The sequence below is a fragment of the Gekko japonicus genome, unplaced genomic scaffold (genome assembly GCF_001447785.1).
Source record: "Gekko japonicus isolate JY-2015 unplaced genomic scaffold, Gekko_japonicus_V1.1 scaffold2506, whole genome shotgun sequence".
NCBI classification, from domain to species: Eukaryota; Metazoa; Chordata; class Lepidosauria; order Squamata; family Gekkonidae; genus Gekko; species Gekko japonicus.
The window spans coordinates 18620-35488 of NW_015165897.1; the positions used below are offsets into that span (position 1 = coordinate 18620).

Sequence of the window (16869 nt, forward strand, 5' to 3'; positions counted from 1 at the left end):
CGATAAACGCCGTCATCTTCACTGTCAGTGTCATCCACGCTGTCATGGTGCACCGGCAGAGTGCGGCGAGACTCGGCGGGTGATTTGGATTGCCATACCTCTCTGGTGGACTGCTCAGCAGCTTCGGCAGCGACAGCTTCCTCATACACGACCTGGAACGTGAGCTCTTTCTTGGCAAACAGTCGTCATTATAGCTTCTCATCCCGTAGGCCGCAAACTAGCCTGTCGCGGAGTCGGTCACTCAGGTCGGTGAACTTGCATTGCCTCGCCGTTTTCCGGAGCACTGCCACGTATTCTGTGATGGACTCACCCTTGGCCCGGTCACGCTTGTGGAAGGCATGGTGGCAAGCGATCTCTGACAGTTGAAGTGTGAAATGGTCTTGTAGCTGCTTAGTGATTTCAGCTACTGAGGTTGCTGATAGTTCTGCAGGTGCCACTAGTGTCCGGGCTATGTCAAAAATGTTCTTTCCACAGACACTGAGGAAAGTGACCTTTTTGACTGCTGGGTCCGTAATCTTTGATGTAGTGGCATAGAACTCAAACTGGGAGATGACAGTGTCCCAGTCCTCGGTACTTGCATCGAACGGCTCGAACTGGTTCAGAGTAGCCATGGTACTCTGCGGTGGTGGCACTGGTTCGCTGTTGTCACTTGGGACCAAGGCAACTGTTCCCTGGTCGTTCATTGTGACTCGCTCTCAGAGCCAAGGCGACAATTCCTTGCCCAGTTAGTGATTCAGCTTGAATGGTTCTGTGGGGCTTCCTACCCACTTCATCCCACCTTCGTCACCAGTATTATGAACAGAGGTTGAGGCAGCTCTTAAACAAGTGATTCATGTTTATTCAGCTCATAACAACACAAGACAAAAATGCTGACTTATATACAGTTTGAACAGGAGTAAACCACACCCAACAATAGATAACAACCAATAGAATGACCAGGCTTGGAACCTATGAGAGTGGTTCCCGCCGAAAACATAGGCTTCTCTGATTGGTTAGATCTTCAATCCAAACACTGCTTTTTTAATGGAATTTATGCTTAAGCTAAACATTGCTTTATTAACTTAAGACATAACAGAATGCATCCAGGGCTTCTTTACCATGTGTGCAGACAATAAAAATGTCATCAGTGTAATGCAAGTATAAGAGAGGTATGAGTGGGTGGGAGTTTAGAAAGCGTTACTCCAAGTCAACCATAAAGATGTTAGCATACTGTGGGGCCATGATCTGAAGGAACAGGTTGTCACCAGGTCTGAAGGGGTTCTGGGTGAGAACAAAATGGCAGAGTTTGAGGGCAAAGTCAGCTGTGTTGTTGTCAGAAATCATATTCCTTATGACTTGTAATCCATCTTTGTGTGGGATGTTGGTGTACAGAGATCCATGGTAGCTGTGATAGTATTCTCTGGAAGGTTGTGCAAATATGGTGTTTTCCTCAGAAAGTGCTCAAACTCTGTAAGCTTTCTATATACTGTTGTTGTAATAAGTGCTGCAATTGAAGGTATTCAAACCAGGACAAGTGCCGTTCGATCTTTGTCTCTAATTCCTGCTTATCTAAAGGCCTCTTATTTTTGTATACGCCCATTAGTCTGACCACATTATTGGTTCTCCATTTTAGAAAGGCATTTGAATGTTCGGCTGGGGGGGAACCAGGCTTGTCCAGTGAATGGCATAATTGTAGTACACGCTGCCTTTATCAATGGGACTCAAGGTGGATTACAAGTACAGTCGAACTACACAATCAATCAGTAAGCCAATTACAAAATATGGTAACATACGCTAAACAAAATGGCTTTTTCAAGGCTCAAGCAACCCTGCCCCAAGATGTATCTGAAAGCTGTAGAGGTACTTTGGGCCAGAAAAATCAAATATTGTTTCTAAGTAACAGTCTATCACAACCCTTCTGTTGACCACTCTATGATGACTGGGGGGGGGGGAAGCATGGGAGTGGGAGGAGCTTTCTTCCTGGTGGTTCTGGTAGTTTTAATTTTTTTATTAAATTCAGAGGGTTTCCTTTGAACATCTGGAATCATCTGCCTCAGAAACCTGAACAAGGAGTTCCTCGGGGCTCTGTACTCTCATCAGTACTTTTCAGCCCCATGAATATGCTGAGTGGAAAATTACCATCAGAATGATTCAGCACTTGGGCCGTGACTGGATCTACTGTAATTTTGTCCTTGCGATGACCAAACCTCAAGACAGAGTAAAAAAAAAATCATTGTAGAGCCATTTTTAAATTTTAAAATCTGTATTAATAGCTATATTCATGTAATTAAAAAGGTAAAGGTTTCCTTGCTCGAAAGCCAGTCGATTCCGACTCTAGGGTTGCGGTGCTCATCTCCATTTCAAAGCCGAAGAGCCAGCGCTGTCTGAAGACGTTTCCGTGGTCATGTGGCCGGCATGACTAAACACCAAGGCGCACGGAACGCTGTTACCTTCCCACCGAAGTGGGACCTATTCGTCTACTTGCAATTTCTTGCTTTCAAACTGCTAGGTCGGCAGGAGCTGGAACTAGAGACGGGAGCTCACTCCATCATGCGGCACACTCGGGTCTCAAACTGCTAAACTACTGACCTTCCACAGCCTGCAGTTCAGCGTCTTGACCACTTGAGCCACCGCAGCTCCTATTCATGTAATTCCTCTCTGACATACTAATACAAAAGATTTCCAGGAACAAATGTGACTGGAGGTTTTTTGTTTTTTTTAAATGTCTGGGTCCACTAAAGGCCATTTCCTTTAATTTACTCTTACTTAAATTGAGTCATCATCAGAAGATAAAAGCCATGAAAACTTAACCACATGTTGAAAGCATTTATTTTTGAAGTGTATCTTTTAAATTAAAATACTTGTTTAAAATGTTTCCAAAGGAGCAGAACAAATGTATTGACCACGTTGTTTGGCCAGGGTTATCATCTAACCCTAAAAGAGAAAAAGGTTTTGACTTCCTTGGTTGTTAACTGTTCATAAGTGCGAATTCCATAGATGTGAGACCCAAAGTTTTCTATTCCCGTTGGTTTTAAACCAGTGAACTGAACGGCACAAGGCTTTCACTATTTCTGGTGGGGGGGAATCGTTTCTATGAAGCTGAAGTTCATGAAAATTTGTCATCCATTCATTTGATGTTCTTTGTAGATGTAAGACTTAATTTTAGGTGGGTATAAATCTCCCAATTCTTTTTTTTTTTTTTTTAGGCACAAGTACCTCATCTAAAAAGAAAAAAGGTAAGTTAGGTTTTTCTTCCTACTTTCTCTGAACAGCAGGTATGAGCCACTAGGCATACAGAGAAACCCCACTGTGGCATCTAAGCAACTAATCTGTCCTAACCTTCTGAAAATCCAATAGACTTGTAGAAACTGCGCTTATGATACTAATTTGCTTTACCTCCTTCAACAAAGTCTTGGAAGGGATAGTCTCCTTTCCCGTCTCGCTTGCTTGGCGCCACCCTGTCTCCCCAAATGTCTGAATTCTCTGGACACCGTTCACAACTCCCTTTCACGTGGTCAGTTTCTAAAAAGCATGGAAAGCAGCACGGTTCCTCCATTGAGCTGAGGTGGCCCTCATGCATGGCTCTCTCTGCCTTCAAGTTAAGGGCAGAAGGCACGGTGGAGTGCCTTGTGATGCTTCCCGACTTGGGAAAACAGCAGGGAGTGAGGGAGTGTTCTTTTGTGTCCCAAATGGCTGCCCTGCTAATTAAATGTAGTTGTTACAGAGTGTCATCTTTCTTTTGCTTTATCAGCTTTGCAAAGAGGAATTTCAGTTGAATGGGAAATGAGATGCCCATGAGGAACTCCCTGCTTGCACGTGCTGCTTTGGGATTACATATAATTGTTTTACACCTGAAGTATCAGCTAATTTAAAAGCAGAAGAAGCCTCCAGGGCAGGATTAGAAAAAACAGCTGTAATAGGTATTACCCCTTGATTCCTGGGGAGAGGGAGGGCCCAGTGCACATCTGTCTTAGGTGCACACTTGATCCAATACTGTGGTAAATCTAGGATGAAGATGATATCAAGCAAAAGAATGTAATAAAATGCTGTAGGGAAAATGTGTAAGTTTTGGAATGTGGTTCAAGGTTATAGATTTTAGTGTGTCTCATTGAGGGCAAGGAGAATTGGAAGAGTGGATGAAGGCTTGGCTGGCTGCCAGCTCAGATGTGAAGAGGCATGTTCTCAGATGGAGAGAGAAGCCACGGCTGCAAAAACCAGGGTGTTACTTTATCCCCAACATTCTTGTGCAATCCACTTTATGGAGATTAGGAAGATGCCTTGTAGCTGACACTGTTCAGTTTGGCTAAGAATGAAAGAATAAGTGTGGCAATGTCATTTGAAAGGCACTACTAGGGTCTACATTTGCATCCAGATTGAGGTTACCAGGCTGACTATTATTGTTGCCTGGTACCGGATCCTGAGGGCACCCAGCAGAGGGCAGCCATAGTCTCTATGCCTGACTTGTAAGCCTCCCGGGGCACCCAGATGGCTGCGTCAGGCTTAGTGGATCTTCATCCAGGTCAGGTAACAGTTTCATATCTTAGGATCTTTGAAGGTGTAAAATTAGGCAAATTTGCCTATGGTGTTTCTGACACAGCCCCTCTATCTGCTGTATTTGCAGATTTCATTGGTCACCACACTTGTTGCATGTGTTTACAATTATTTATACATGACTGGTTAGGGTAGGCCCAGATGTGGGTTTTATCTGTGGGTTGTGTGTTTGAATACCCAAATTAAGCAGCTGACTGGAAGTGGATCAAGGCAAGGGGTAACCGGACCAGTTGCCTCAGCAATGAGTTGCCCAGCAGGGAACTCTGCTTCCTTGTCGTTGTTTTTGCAACCGTTTTTTACAAACTGTGTGAAACATTTTTTGGCCATACAGTCTGCCCTCCTCAGCTGCCATTTCTTCCATCTTTATAATTTGGCATTATAATCCAAAGAGAACTGCACTCCCCACCTGAAGGCTGGCAAGGCTGTGGGCCACAGCGAGACTGGGAGACAGTGCGGCTTGCCGAGACTGAAGTTCTTTGTAATGTTTTAAATATTCCTGCTGCCTGATGAACAGGAACAAAAATTCATCTCATGCATTTTAAAGCATTGACTTGGGCCAATATGGAAGATCACTTACGAATCTGAAGTGCAAGTCTGTGTTCCAGCTGTGAATGAGGAGGAGGAAGCACTGGATCTTCTTCGTGGTCTTTGTGCATCACACCTCTGGGATATAGTGCGCCTGCACCGACCCTGATCAGTATAATGGAAAGCAAAAGGGATTTTCGTGCCCGCTCCCTGGTCACATGCCGGGCTCCACTGCACATGACGACGGGAGGGGCACGACGATCCCGCCAGTTCTCTTCTGACCGCCGCGCTGGTAGGACTCTCTCCACTTCGGTCAGTAAAACTATTTCTTTTTGGCCTTCAGGCCTCATTTTCTTCGAATTCGTTAGTTAGGAAAGTAACTCAGTTAGATAGTGTTCTTTGGACTTTGTTTCTCTACTCCCCCCCCTCCGGCCTATGGCTGCTCGGTGGGATTTCTTTAAACGGTTCTGGAAGTGTGGCAGTAAGATCGCCCCCCCCCCAGATGGACATTCCCTTTGCCTTTTATGCCTGGGGGAAACGCACCGAGTAGACTCTTGCGCCCATTGTTCCAAGTTATCCAAACAGACCAGGAAGTATCAGGCAGCTAGACTTCAGGTGGCGCTGATGGAAGTCACGCTTTCGCCGGTGGCGCCTTCACCACAGGAGACGTCCGGGCATGCCTCGATGTCAACGACCGCATCGGAATCGACAGTCACCCTGTCTTCGACATCAACCTCCATTGATGCCATAAAATCAGTGCCGGAGCACCCAATTCAGGCACAACAGTCTGAAGCCCATACTCCTTCTAAGAAACGTAAGGAGGGCAAGAACATTTGGCTTCTCAAGCTTAAGAAGCACAAGAAAGGCTCTCTGGCAGCTGCTTTGTTTGATTCTACAAGCCGAGGGCAGCCACAAGGTGCACTTCGGTCACCTTCGCTCCACCCCATCCAGGTTCCTCGATCCCCCGAAGTTGAGAACCTGCATCGAGATCGAAGGGCACACACTGTTGTCCCTTCGCCTCCATTCATCTCCGATGATCGGGATCGATCTCCAATGCCTCTTCAGGGTGACCTGGGACCAGCGCCAGTGGCAATACCTGTACGGAGCTTATCCTTTTTCAGGATCAATGCCATGGCTTCCTCCACATCCCCCCATAGAGTGGAATCGACAATCGTCGTCTTCCAGGCTTTCTTGGTACCGAGATCCCTCCCTGGCACCGGAGTTGGTTAGACCTTCACAATCGAGACCAATCGCTAAAGGCTCCAGTCCCCAGTCGTCAGCACCGAAACCTCCTATAGATCAGACAGAGATGCCAATCCTTCAAACGTCGTTCTCTGAACCTTCAATTCGCTCCAGTTCCCCCAGCTCTCACTCGGATGAGGAGAGTTCCCACCCACCATTAGAACTGTCCCCGATGCAGCAAGTCGAGTTCGACCTTCCTATCTCGCCGTTGGAGGACGTTAAGCCTTATAGGGACTTTGTCAAATGAATGGCACACACATTAGCTCTGCTCACCATCCAACCTCTTCCGACGGTTACAGATTCGGTCTTCAACATCGTCCAGATGGACATGTCGCCCTTGGTCGCCCTTCCCATGACTTCAGTCCTCTTGCAAACAGACAAAGTCCCTTGGGCTCATCTGTCGTCCGTATCGATTTCCAATAAGAGGTTGGATCATATGTACAAGATTCAAGAATCGGGGGCAGAATTTCTCTTCATCCATCCAAAGATGAATTAATTAGTGGTTACCTCATCTGCCAAGGGCAAGAGTAGCCACTCTACCCCTCCAGACAAGGCGAGAAGAAAAATTGACTCTTTTGGTAGAAAAGTTTATACTGCTGGAGCTATGGGTATCAAATTCTCTAGCTGTGCTGCTTTCATGGGACGCCATCAGTATGCCCTTTGGGAGCAAATGTCAGAATTTATCTCGACCCTCGCCGATGACTGTAGTCATCATCCATCCAAAGATGAATTAATTAGTGGTTACCTCATCTGCCAAGGGCAAGAGTAGCCACTCTACCCCTCCAGACAAGGCGAGAAGAAAAATTGACTCTTTTGGTAGAAAAGTTTATACTGCTGGAGCTATGGGTATCAAATTCTCTAACTGTGCTGCTTGCATGGGACGCCATCAGTATGCCCTTTGGGAGCAAATGTCAGAATTTATCTCGACCCTCGCCGATGACTGTAGTCATCAAGCCAGGCATATCCAGACAGAAGGAATGCTTTTGGCAAAACATCAACATCAACAAAGCCAGTTTGTTGTAGTGGTTAAGTGCGCAACTCTAATCTGGGAGAACCGGGTTTGATTACCCACTCCTCCACTTAACACCTGGCTGGATGACCTTGGGCAAGCCATAGTTCTGATAAGAACTGTTCTTGAAAAAAGAGAAGTTTCTGTCAAGAGCTCTCTCAGCCCTTGAGTGTTGCTCAGTGTTGTCAGCTAGCTGCCATGCTTTCTTTGCTTTCTTTTGTCCCTGACTTTTGTGCAGCCACACATACTTGCTTTGCTTAGCTACCGTGGGTAACATAAGGGAGGTGCTCTTCCCCCCCCCCGTGCTAACTGACTCAGCCAGACAGCGTTATGAATATAACCTTGAAGGGAAGGGAGGGCTTGAATTCCAATACGGGTGTGAATATTTCTGCTCTCAAGGGATTGGGGTAAGTCTCCCTTTCATGATGTAATATCCCACTGGGAGAATTCCCGCGCGCTTGCTTGGATTTCATTTGCTTAGCTAGATGCAGCATCAGAGTATATGTATGGAGCCCCTTGCACTAAACGTTATTCCTGACAATGTACCTGTACCACTTGGGAACAGACCAGTATTCCAATAAAGCATAGCCTTTTCAGGAGAGTATGTTTGCACCTGCTTGCTATTGACCCTGACAGGTGTCTGTTGTGGGGAGGGGAAGGGAAAGGAGTTTGTAAGCCGATCTGAGACACCTTTGGGTAGTGAAGGGCGGGGTATAAATCCAATCTCTTCTTCTTCTTCTTCTTCTTCTTCTTCTTCTTCTTCTTCTTCTTCTTCTTCTTCTTCTTCTTCTTCTTCTTCGTGTCTCCAAACACTCATTGGACATAGCTGCAAAGACTCTCGGTTCTTCAGTCACCTTACGCCAGCATGCATGGCTACGTTCCTCTGCCTTACAGTCAGACACTAAAACCGTCGTAGAGGACCTTCTATTTGAGGGTGATGGACTTTTTAGTTCCACCACGGATGCAGTGCTTCAGGAGCTCGACAAAAGCATCAAACCTTGGGGTTACACCTCCTGCAAAACTTCACAAGGGAAAACCCTGGATCAAGCAATGGTCCCGCAGACCCTCTTCAAAATCTTCCTCTGAGCCACACTGGCAAAGGTCCCCTAGTCGTTTGTCTCATCCTTATGGAGGGAAACTCAACTTTTCATCTACACAATCTAGACCCAAAACGACCAAGAATCCTAAACAGAGTCTTTGACTCCTACCTCCTTCCCACGCCCCCTATGCGCTTGTCTTCCCACCTGTTGATCTGGAAGCTTATTACGTCAGACCTATGAGTTCTGTAAATAATCAAATCGGGATACCTTGTAGAGTTTTCCCAAATCCCTTCCACTATCCACGTCGTCGTCACACCACCTTCAGTCACCCTCCTAGAAGAGGTTCAAACCCTTCTCAGCAAAGATGCTATAGAGCTGGTACCAGTAGCCCAATATCTCACGGGCTTCTGCTCTCATTATTTAACGGTACCAAAATGGGACAGAGGCCTCTGCCCCATCTTGGACCTCAGGAAACTGAACTCTTTCATCCTATACAAAGAGTTCCAGATGACAACATTACAGTCCAGTCTTCCACTCCTAAATCCAGGGACGTGAGTGGTGATGTTGGACCTCAAGGATGCCTACTTTCACATCTCCATCCACCCTGCCCACTGTGGTTTCCTCCGTTTTGTGATGGGCAGTTGTCATTTCCAATTCAAAGCCCTTCCGTTTTGACTATCCATGGCCCCTCGGGTCTTCACGAAGGTTATGGTGGTTGTTGTGGCATACCTCCATCTAAGGGGAGTCCAGATATTTCCCTATATAAATGACTGGTTACTGGTAGCAGACTAAGAGGCATCCCTGCTCACCCATGTCGACCTAACCTTGACCGTCCTTACATCCTTAGGCATCAAGGTAAACCTACAAAAGTCAATGCTCCTTCCCACCAAAAGAGTGCAGTTTATAGGAGCTATCCTGGACTCTGTCATTTGCAAGGCCTTCCTCCCTCCCCAGAGAGCAAGGGACATTGTCGATCTAGTGACTCTATTCCACAAGACTGGGCGGTGGCGCAAGCAATAACAACGCTTGCCTGTAAAATCATAGCGAACAGCCCTATGGCTGTTCGAGACCCACCGCGACCGGGGTGAGCACCCGGCCCTCAGTCCTAGCTCCCGCCAACCCAGCGGTTCAAAAGTTAAAATAACAATACCAGTAGATAAATGGGTACCTACCCTTAGAAGGGTAGGGGGCACCCTCCTCCATGCGAGGACGTGGTGGAGTTCGGCGGCGGCGGCGGTAGCAGCCGCGGCAAGGAGACCAGCAATGGCGGCGGCGACAGCAGTAACGGCGAGGACGGCAACAAGTGGTGTGGCATGGCGGAAACGGCGATCCCTGGTGGCCGAAGGCAACAACAGCACCCAGTTCCCGGCGTCTGTCCGTCGACGATGGTGGAGGCAGAGTAACAGAGAAGCGCACGGAGGCGCGGGCGGCGCAGGCGCAGTGGAGCTGATGACGGACGGAACTGAGCCAGGACCACCGCGGGCCGTGCGCCGGAAGATAAACGCCGGGAAGGACCACCCACAGATGCCACCTGACCCAGTTGACTGCCGACAAGAGAAGCCGAGAGGAAGAGCAAACCCACCCGGGTGCTGGTAGGCATCCCCACCCCTCAATAATGTGCCCATAGAATTAGGACTAAGATCTGCGCTTGCAGCACCATTGTAAACCGCTCTGAGACCTTCGGGTCTGAGCGGTATAGAAGCCGAATGTTAAATAAAAATAAATAAAAAAAAACAAATCCAGCGGCTGCTGGGTTTGATGGCGGCCACCATCAATGTCATTGTCTTTGCCAGGTTGCACATGAGACCTCTGCAGCTCTGGTTTGTCCGCAAGTTTCACCCACAGAGTCAACCCCAATCCCTCCGTATTGTCTTCCCACCGACTGTTTTGGGCTCTCTGCTTTGGTGGACAGATCCTGTAAATCTCCTAGCAGGAGCCCCATTTCATCCGCCCACATCAACACTCAAGTTGACTACCGATGTGTCGCTTTGGGGATGGGGCGCACATCTCAAGGGACTTTGTGTCGAGGCTTGATGGGAATCCCACGTAGCCCACAATCACATCAATTTTCTGGAATTGCTGGTAGGGCTGTACGCACTCAGGTCTTTCCGACACTTGGTGGCCCAGCAGGTGGTCACTGTCCTGACAGACAACACAACGGCCCTGTGTTATATCAACAGACAGGGAGGCACGATATCCAGGGGGCTATGTTGACTAGCCTTGGAATTATGGGACGAGTGTCAATCGTGGAACACATTCCTGAGAGCCGCGCATCTACCGGGGACGTTGAATGTCCAAGCGGACTTCTTGAGCAGAGGAGGTGCATCAGAGCACAAGTGGGAGCTCAATTGGATATATCTCCAACCGATCTTTCGCCTTTGGGGCCATCCAGAGGTGGATGTGTTCACGACATGCAGCAACAGAAAATCCGTCTGTTCTGCTCCAGAACGGGGACAGATCCCCTGTCTCTTGGCGATGGTCTTCTGGTCCCGTGGTCACGTCCTCACGTGTTCCTCTTCCCTCTGATTCCTCTGATCTCCAGAGTACTAGTCAAGCTAATGCTGGAGAAGCCACGCTGTCTTTTAGTGACTCCGTGGTGGCCCTGGCAACATTGGTTCTCCACTCTGCTCCACCTATCCAAGGGCTCCTTCGTTCATTTCCCCCCAGCTGCAGATCTCCTCCTTGCAGGGAGAGGGCAAATACTGCATCATGATGTGCAGCGTCTCAAGCTCACAATCTGGAGGATCCTTTTTGATCATTCAGAGACAGAATAGATCATGTCCTATTGAACTGTTACAAACTGTCTACCCAAATTTCTTATGCTGGGCAGTGGAAGAAATTCTTCTCACCTCGACTCGTTGGGATTGCCACCATCCCCATCCAACCTGACGGCAATCTTTGGGTTCTTATTATCTCGTCTGGACCTAGGCCTCACCTGTGCCTAGTTGAAGGTCTATTTAGCCACAATTTCGGCTAATCACCCGCTAATTGACGGGCATTCTGTTTTCTCCCACCTTCAGACCAAGAAGTTTCTTAAAGGCCTGACCCACCTCTTCCCTCTGTTGCATGGTCCCACACCACCGTGGGACCTACCCATGATGCTTACGAGACTTATGGATAGACCCTTTGAGCCAATGGCTACTTGTAGTCAGCTTCTGTTGTGGAAGACAGCCTTTTTAGTTGCAGTTACCTCCACTAGGAGGATGGGTTATCGGCACTCCGCTGTGACCCCCCTTATTTGAGTTTCCATCATAATGGGGTCACGTTGGCTCCAGATGTTTCTTTCTTACCGAAAGTAGTTTCTGAGTTTCATCTACAAGTGGACATTGTTCTCCCAGTGTTCTTTCCATCCCCTTCGACAGAGGAAGAACGCCGATTTCACTCGTTGGACGTCAAAAGGGCTTTACTCTTTTACCTAATAAATAGTTGAATATATGATTACAGTTAAAAGAAATGTTACCTATATAGATGAATAAGTAACGATAGTAGTTAAAGAATATGTTCCTTACAAAGTTTTGTTTTAGAGAAAAAATAGACAGAAGAAGTAGGGTAAGAAGGGGGTGGGAGCACTGCGGGAAGCCACGGGAGGGGGAGGGAGAATGGAGGGGGGGAAGGGTATATGGTAAGCGAAGAAAGATTTTAATGTTGGACATGTTTTATATCCTGATAATAAAATGTTTTTTTAAAAAAGGGGGGGACTTTACTCTTTTACCTAAATCGAACACGGTCTTTTAGAAAATCACCGGCCTTGTTGGTTTCTTATGCTTTACCCTCTCAAGGGAGGAAGCTGTCATCCCAACACTTATCCAAGTGGATTGTGGAGACTATTAAATTATGCTACGTGCACGTAGCATATCACTCCCGGGTCTGCTACGGGCACATTCCACCTGGGCAGTGGTGGCATCCACAGCCTTCCTGCGAGGTGCGTCGCTAGAAGATATCTGCAATGCAGCTACTTGGGCCACGGCTCACACGTTTGTGAAGCATTGTGCCCTCGATGTACGTCTTCATCAGCATTCCACGGTTGGACAAGCGGTGTTACAGGCGGCGCAGGTTTAGGACCTCAGCTCCCTCCTCCAGGTAGGTGTGTACTGCTTGTTAGTCTCCCAGAGGTGTGATGCACAGAGACCACGAAGAAGATAAACATGTTGCTTACCTGTAACTGAGGAACTTCGAGTGGTCATCTGTGCATTCACCCCACCCGCCCTCCTTCCCCTCTGCTTTCGGTCCTTCCTTGCTTTCTTTGGAGACTGAGGGCAGCAGTCAGAAGGCACCGGCGGGATCGTCGTGCCCCTCCCTTGGTCATGCGCAGTGGAGCCCGGCATGTGACTGGGGAGCAGGCGCGAAAATCCCCTTTGCTTCCCATTATACCAATTGGGGTCTGCACAGGCGCACTATATCCCAGAGGTGTGAATGCACAGATGACCACCCGGAGATCCTCAGTTGCAGGTAAGCAACCTGCTTTTGTCCTCCCCCCCCCCTGCTGTGTTCAGAAGTAAAAACAATGAACTTTCTCTCCTCAGGCAAGAAAGCTGGCCCTCCCGGCCCCAATGGGCCCCAGGGAGCACCAGGCCCTCCTGGACCTCCAGGCCCTCCAGGAATCCCAGGAATCCCTGGCATCCCAGGCACCACAGTGATGGGACCTCCTGGACCACCTGGACCACCTGGCCCGCAGGGACCCCCTGGGATGCAGGGCCCATCCGGTAAGTGCTGTGATCCGTATGAGGTGCCTTGCTAGCTGCACAGGTAGTGAGCCCGCCACTCCACTCTCTGAAGTCAGGCTGACATAACAGATCTGCTGCCCCAATAGAATCCACTGAAGAATTCCTGAGTCAATGTGCCACTTGTCATCTCACTGTCAGCTTGGTCTAGTGCTGTCTACAGCCATGGGTCTGACTTTGGGGTCATAGCAGAGTTCTAAATCTGAGCTTGCTTGGATTCAGAGTGGCTGCCAGACACAGTTGATGTCACCACAGGGCTTAAAGACTTGACTGTCCCACCATATGTTTAGGTATTTAGTTTACTTTGTCTTGTATATTTCAGCACAACACAATTCTTACTGATGTTTCTAGATTTCTTCCTTTAGATATCACAGCTTTTCCTTGAGATAATACAGCTTTTCATTAACGCCTGAGGTGTCTAATCTTCTCCCCTCTGTCACAGACCAGGGCTCCCTTTCACTGGCAGGAAGTCATTCTCCTTGTCCCTAAGAAGCAATCACTCCTTTCACTATTTGGCTTGTATTGGAGTTCTCTTTAACTACCTGGACCTTCTGTCAAATCCTTCTCCAGTATCCTTTATCTGTATAAAACTGTTCTGTAGCTTTGCTGAATGAGAATCTAAAGAATGAGAATCTAATTTTAATATCTCTAAGATATTGGGGTTTCTCCTCTTCTCTTTGTAGAAGTACTTTTCTGACTATTGCCTGTCAGAAAATACTGACTCTCAAATGTCTTTTCCCTCAGAAGCCAGATTAACAAACAGAATAATGATGATGTTTTAACAGATTAAAAGAATAATAAACTTAGTATATATAGCTAACATATACTAAGCTTTTCTTTTAATTTGTTAAAAACACCTTCATTATTCTGTATGCTAATTTACTGCATGACTGTTATTTCTGTTTCCATTTCATTGTATCTGAAACTCATGCCTTGAATAAACCTTTGTTGGACTCAAAATTTGTTCTACTGCCTCAGTCCAACACGGCTGCCCACCTGGATCTTTCTACAGAGGTTCAACGCCCAGAGTCAGAGGATGAAGTTCACTGTACCCAGGGACCTTACTTGTTCCATTCACTGGTGGATTGTCAGGGAAAACCTGCTCCCCTTGGGCCTCCCAGTTGCCTGTGTGGTTCTTCACATGGATGCATCACTTGCAGGTTGGGTGCATATTGTATAAATCATCATGTAAGAGATCTTTGGTCCAGAGAGGAAACTCTCTCTACATTAGCGTTACAGAGTTGTAGCAACAAGAAGCACCATATGGCGTCTTTGCAGAAGATTGCCAGCCAGGAAGTGCAGGTGCTGTTCCTAAGGTGGCAGAAGACAAGGGCTCCTAGTAGACTCCTTCCTCTGTCCCTGCGTGGAGGCCCTTTCCTTCCCCTCCCATTGCTTGCCAGAATGGCGGCCAGTCTCTGCACCAAGGGGCCGCTCTTTGTCCCCTGTGCACAGGCAGAGTCGGTTTACCAGTCCCAAGGGAGAGTGTATCCCCTGCCTCTACCACATGACCTCCTGGCCCAAGATACTCACTTTCGTCATGTTGTAGAATAACCCAAACTCACAGTTTGGCTCATGCTGAGTTGACAGGCTTCAGAAACAGTTTTTGCTGGTCAAACCCTCTACTCCAAATTGTTCTTCAGCTAAATTGAAAAGATTTGTGTCCTGGGCTACCCTGTGAGACATGAAACTGTGGGACATCCTGAGGGCACCTGGTATTTTTGGCCACTGTGTGACTCAGAGTGTTGGACTAGATGGGCCTTTGGCCTGATCCAACATTGGCTTCTCTTATGTTCTGTTATGTTCTTAATGTTCCCTAGCTTCCATTTTGACTACCTTTTGCACTTTAAACAATCGTGATGGACATAAGCTTTTCTTCAAAGCACATACGACTGTCAAATCATCTTTCCATATACAGATGGAAAGGGAACCCATTTTCTCAGCAGGAGTTCAGGTCTTTCCTCAGAGTTCTGTTTGGACCATCCAGTTCCCCAGTGGAGTCTGTCTTTGGACCTTGAGTTGGTCACGTCTAGGACTTTTGAGCCTCTAGCAACTTGCACTAAAGCTTCTTACTGCTAAAATTGCTGTCCCTTCAGCTCATAGGACAAGTGAAATAATGTTGTGCTGGAGCCCAGCTTGCAGTTCCTACCAAAAATGATGTTCTTTTCTCATAACCATAGAGAGAGAGAGAGATTGTCTTACCTGTGTTCCCCCCCCCCAAATGAATAGGAGAGAGCCTTTCACTCATTAGTTGTCAAGAAAGCGGTTATTTTTTATTTACAGACTACAAAAGATTTTCGTGGGACCTAAGGGGGGGGGGTCCTTCTGCCCAGTTTTTATCTCACTAAGTGGTGTCACTTGTCCTGTTACATCAAAGCAAAAGGTTGAATGCCCTCTATAGGTAACACCCATTTCATAGGGGCACATTCTTCCTCAGCTGCCTTCCTTAAATGCATGTTGCTAAACGGCAACTGCAATGCTGCGATGTAGTCTTCACCCTCTTTTATTCAGACATTATTGTGTTTATGTACATTCAAGAAGAGAAGCACAAATTGGAAAGAAGGTTCTTCTCGGCATGCTCAGTTAAGAGCATCACAGCCACCATCTTTTGTTAATTTGACTTGCTGATATCCCATGTGGGAGTGCACAGATATCATAAAGTTGAAAATAGGGTTGCTGTTTACTGTAACTGCTGTTAATTGAGGGTGTGCTGTGAAGTCAGGCATCCTTCCTGCCTGCCCCACCGTAAGCTCTTCTGTGTCAGTATCTCATGGCTCCAGTGACAACTTCAAGGAATTGAAGAAGAAGAAGAGATTGGATTTATACCCCACCCTTCACTACCCGAAGGAGTCTCAGAGCGGCTTATAAACTCCTTTCCCTTCCCCTCCCCACAACAGACACCCTGGGAGGTAGGTGGGGCTGAGAGAGCTCTCTCGAGGACTGCCCTTGAGAAAACAGCTGTGAAAGAACTTATGACTGACTCAAGATCACGCCAGCAGCTGCATGTGGAGGAGTGGGGGAATCAAACCCGGTTCTCCCAGATTAGAGTCCGCGCACTTAACCACTACACCAAACTGTAGAGAAGCCTTTCACACTTATAGCATTTTCTGTGGCTAGCCTGTGCAGGTGAGACTGCCCCAGAGCATGACTCAGTGTACAGCAGTTACAGGTAAGTGCAGTCTTCTTTTTCACTTTCTCTTAGTTTCTTAGTTGAATCAGCTGACTCTGGGGAAGAGGATCAGTGGTCACAGAGCAAGACAGAAGAGCAGGGCAGCGTCCTCAGCTGTCATTCTCTGTCTCAAAAATGTTCTAGGTAGCTTGGCTCCATTATCACTGCAAGCTTGCCACTGTGGATGGACTGGTGTGAACTGATTTTTTTTTTTTATCATGAGGATCAGTCATACACTAGATGGGATTCTAGTTGAGTGGAAACAACCATTTTTGATGTCATGTGTGCAGTGTGGACCAAGACAAGTGACTGAACATCTCTTCCCTTGTGTGATCATTTTATAATAGGGTTCAAACACTGGGCTTGGTTGTTCTAGTGCTGCTGAGGAAAAGACATGTTAAGCTTGACTTTATTGAATATATTTTATCTTGCAGGTGCTGTGGATAAAGCAGGACCTAGAGATGCACAGGTTAGTTGTCTACCTTAATGGGGAGCATGTATGTGAATCTGTGTTTTATTGAAAAGGCTATATTTTCTAAAAGTGTTTTGCATTCAGCCAAGGGTAGCTTCCTTGATATGTGACTCTGCTTACTTGTTCTGGAGGTTGAATGAACAGCATCGTCTTGCTCGGTTCTA

General features: G+C 47.2%; 1 protein-coding gene across 1 annotated transcript in view; it reads left to right on the forward strand.

Annotated features, from left to right (window-relative positions):
* Positions 1–609: 609 nt before the first annotated feature.
* EDA (ectodysplasin A) overlaps positions 610–16869 on the forward strand; it is a 49879-nt gene continuing 33619 nt past the window's right edge. Inside the window, exons 1-4 of the mRNA XM_015411350.1 lie at positions 610–724; positions 3186–3215; positions 12870–13049; positions 16668–16702. Of these exons, the coding sequence (XP_015266836.1) occupies positions 610–724; positions 3186–3215; positions 12870–13049; positions 16668–16702 (360 nt within the window). The remainder of the gene's footprint in view (positions 725–3185; positions 3216–12869; positions 13050–16667; positions 16703–16869) is intronic.